We start from the raw sequence: 2,500 nt of genomic DNA on the forward strand, positions 1-2,500 counted from the left end.
GGGCGACGGCCCTGGCCTTCCTGAAAACCTGCAGTTAGAAAAAAAAACCCGAACGTCTCAGAACCTCGCGGTCGCGGGCCAAAAACATGTTACACAACACACAGCCGAGAGGTCTCAAAACAACGGACCCCTGTGCCACGCGCGCACGCCAGCGCAATCGAGCGGGCCGCGTCCCCGGGGTGTGTGTGCGTGGGGGTCAGGGGTCGGAGTGACCGCCGTTCCTGGTCGCTCGCTTACCTCTCGGACGGCTCTCTCCGACTCCCCCACATACTTGCTCAGCAACTCTGGGCCCTGAAAGAAATAAATAAATGAACAAATAAATCAATTAAAAAATTAAACGGGGAAACCATTTTATCACTGCACTGCTCGTTAAAGGGAGAGAGAGAGAGAGAGAGAGAGAGAGAGAGAGAGAGAGAGAGGGAGGGAGGGAGGGAGGGAGAGAGAGAGAGAGAGAGAGAGAGAGAGAGAGAGAGAGAGAGAGAGAGAGAGAGAGAGGAGAGAGAGAGAGAGAGAGAGAGAGAGAGAGAGAGAGAGAGAGAGAGAGAGAGAGAGAGAGAGAGAGAGAGAGAGAGATGGTTTTCGACTGCAGGGCCCATAACTGCTCGGGACTCCATTTTGGAAGAGGCCGAAGAGCCAAGTTTCTGATTACCATAACGAGAAAATGAATCAACGGGGCCAAGAGGGAGACTGCGGAATAATTACCCCGAGTCCTTTTTTCGATTTCGGCGCTAATCAAGTCTCATTAGTTTTCATTAAAAACAGGGTTACCTGCTGGCACACACCGCCTCGCTTACCTCAACAGGAAGGAAGGAAGGGAAGGGAGAGAAGAAAAGAGGAGGGAGGGAGAGAGAAAGAGAGAGAGGAGGGAAGACATTCAACAAAAATTAAAAACAAACCACTGAACAGGCCATGCTGAGGAGAAGCTGAGGGGCTGCCAAAAATCTCAGATTAAAAAGAAGGACGGTTGGTTAAGAGAGAGAGAGAGAGAGAGGGAGAGGGAGAGGGAGAGGGAGAGAGAAAGAAGGAGAGAGCGAGAGAATGAGAGTTAAAGAAAAAAAGAGTGAGAGAGCAAAATGACAAGAGTGCAACACAGAAAGTGAGAGAGTACAGACGGAAGAGAAAGTGGGAAACAGAAAGCCGAGTAAGAGTGTGTGAGAGTGTGAACAAGAGAAAGAGTGAGACAGAGAAAGCTCTAAAAAGAGAGAGAAAGAGAGAGGGGGAGCAGGGGGAGAGAGGGAGAGAGGGGTAGAGGACAAAGACGGAAGGATCACTGCTGGGGGAATGCTGTGCGACACCCTCCCTCCCTCCGAGACAGATAAACACACACTCTATTGTCAAGCTCACTTCCTGTCCCCAACAACCCGCCAGTACCCTTCAACACACACACACACAGACGCGCGCACGCACACACACACACCCACACGCACACACAGACGCGCACGCACACACACACACACACACACACACACACACACACAGACACGCACACGCGCGCACACACACACACAGACACACACACACACACACACAGACACGCACACGCGCGCACACACACACACAGACACACACACACACACACACACACTTCTCTGCACCACAACATGCCCCCGAGTCACCACCCCCTTACATCTCAGCACTAAATTACAGGCCTTTGGAAGTAGAAGATCTTAACCCATCAGTCCCTTAATCTGCAGCAGTCACACAAACACACACACACACACACACTCCTGTCACACAGACATGGATAGATGAGCTGACGCTGGGGGGGTCATGCTACTACTTCATTTAAACAGATTCACACTCACACGCTATCTGCAGGTCACAGTTTTTATGGTGATGTGTTCAATCAGGACAAACATTCAGGATTGATCTAGAATACAAAATGTTCTACAACTTGAGAACTTGAGAATAAAAAAAAAAAAAAAAAAAAGATCTGGCTACTAGATGATGGTTCTGCATACATGTTCTGTACAAGAACATGTTCTGAAGAAACATCCAATGGAGTGCATTTACATGTGCAGCACTGCACTGGATGAGCCTTCATGAGCAAACTGCTCGTGTCGAGTCTTTGGCACCACAAGTCTGGGCTACTGTTTGCACACAACCTCCCCTCCCATACACACACAGACACACACAAACGCACACATACACACACGCACACACACACACACACACACACGGGTCAGACGTGCTGAGTGCCTCTGTCACTGTCCGACCCAGTCTGGCGACAGCTATCAAAATAATCCCCAATCAAGCCCTCCCCAGCCCTGATCAATCTCCATCAAGGGAGGGCCCTGACAGGGCAAGGTGGTGGGTGCGTGGGGTGTGTGTGTGTGTGTGTGTGTGTGTGTGTGTGTGTGTGTGGGTGGGTGGGTGAGTGAGTGTGTGTGTATGTGTGTGAGCGTGTATGTGTGTGGGTGTGTGTGAGTGTGTGTGTGTGTGTGTGGGGGGGGGGGGGGGGGCAAGGGTGAAGCGGGTGTGCGGAAGTTTAGGCTTGAAG

The 2,500-nt window shown here is 51.0% G+C and overlaps 1 protein-coding gene across 1 annotated transcript in view; it reads right to left on the reverse strand.

Annotated features, from left to right (window-relative positions):
* afg2a (AFG2 AAA ATPase homolog A) overlaps nucleotides 1-2,500 on the reverse strand; it is a 102,997-nt gene that overhangs the window by 78,408 nt on the left and 22,089 nt on the right. The window contains exons 12-13 of the mRNA XM_062524943.1: nucleotides 238-291; nucleotides 1-28 (exon numbers count right to left, since the gene is read on the reverse strand). The exon at nucleotides 1-28 is cut by the window's left edge and continues 52 nt beyond it. Coding sequence (XP_062380927.1) covers nucleotides 1-28; nucleotides 238-291 — 82 coding nt within the window. The remainder of the gene's footprint in view (nucleotides 29-237; nucleotides 292-2,500) is intronic.

Source organism: Sardina pilchardus, chromosome 21 (assembly GCF_963854185.1).
Source record: "Sardina pilchardus chromosome 21, fSarPil1.1, whole genome shotgun sequence".
Lineage (NCBI taxonomy): Eukaryota > Metazoa > Chordata > Actinopteri > Clupeiformes > Clupeidae > Sardina > Sardina pilchardus.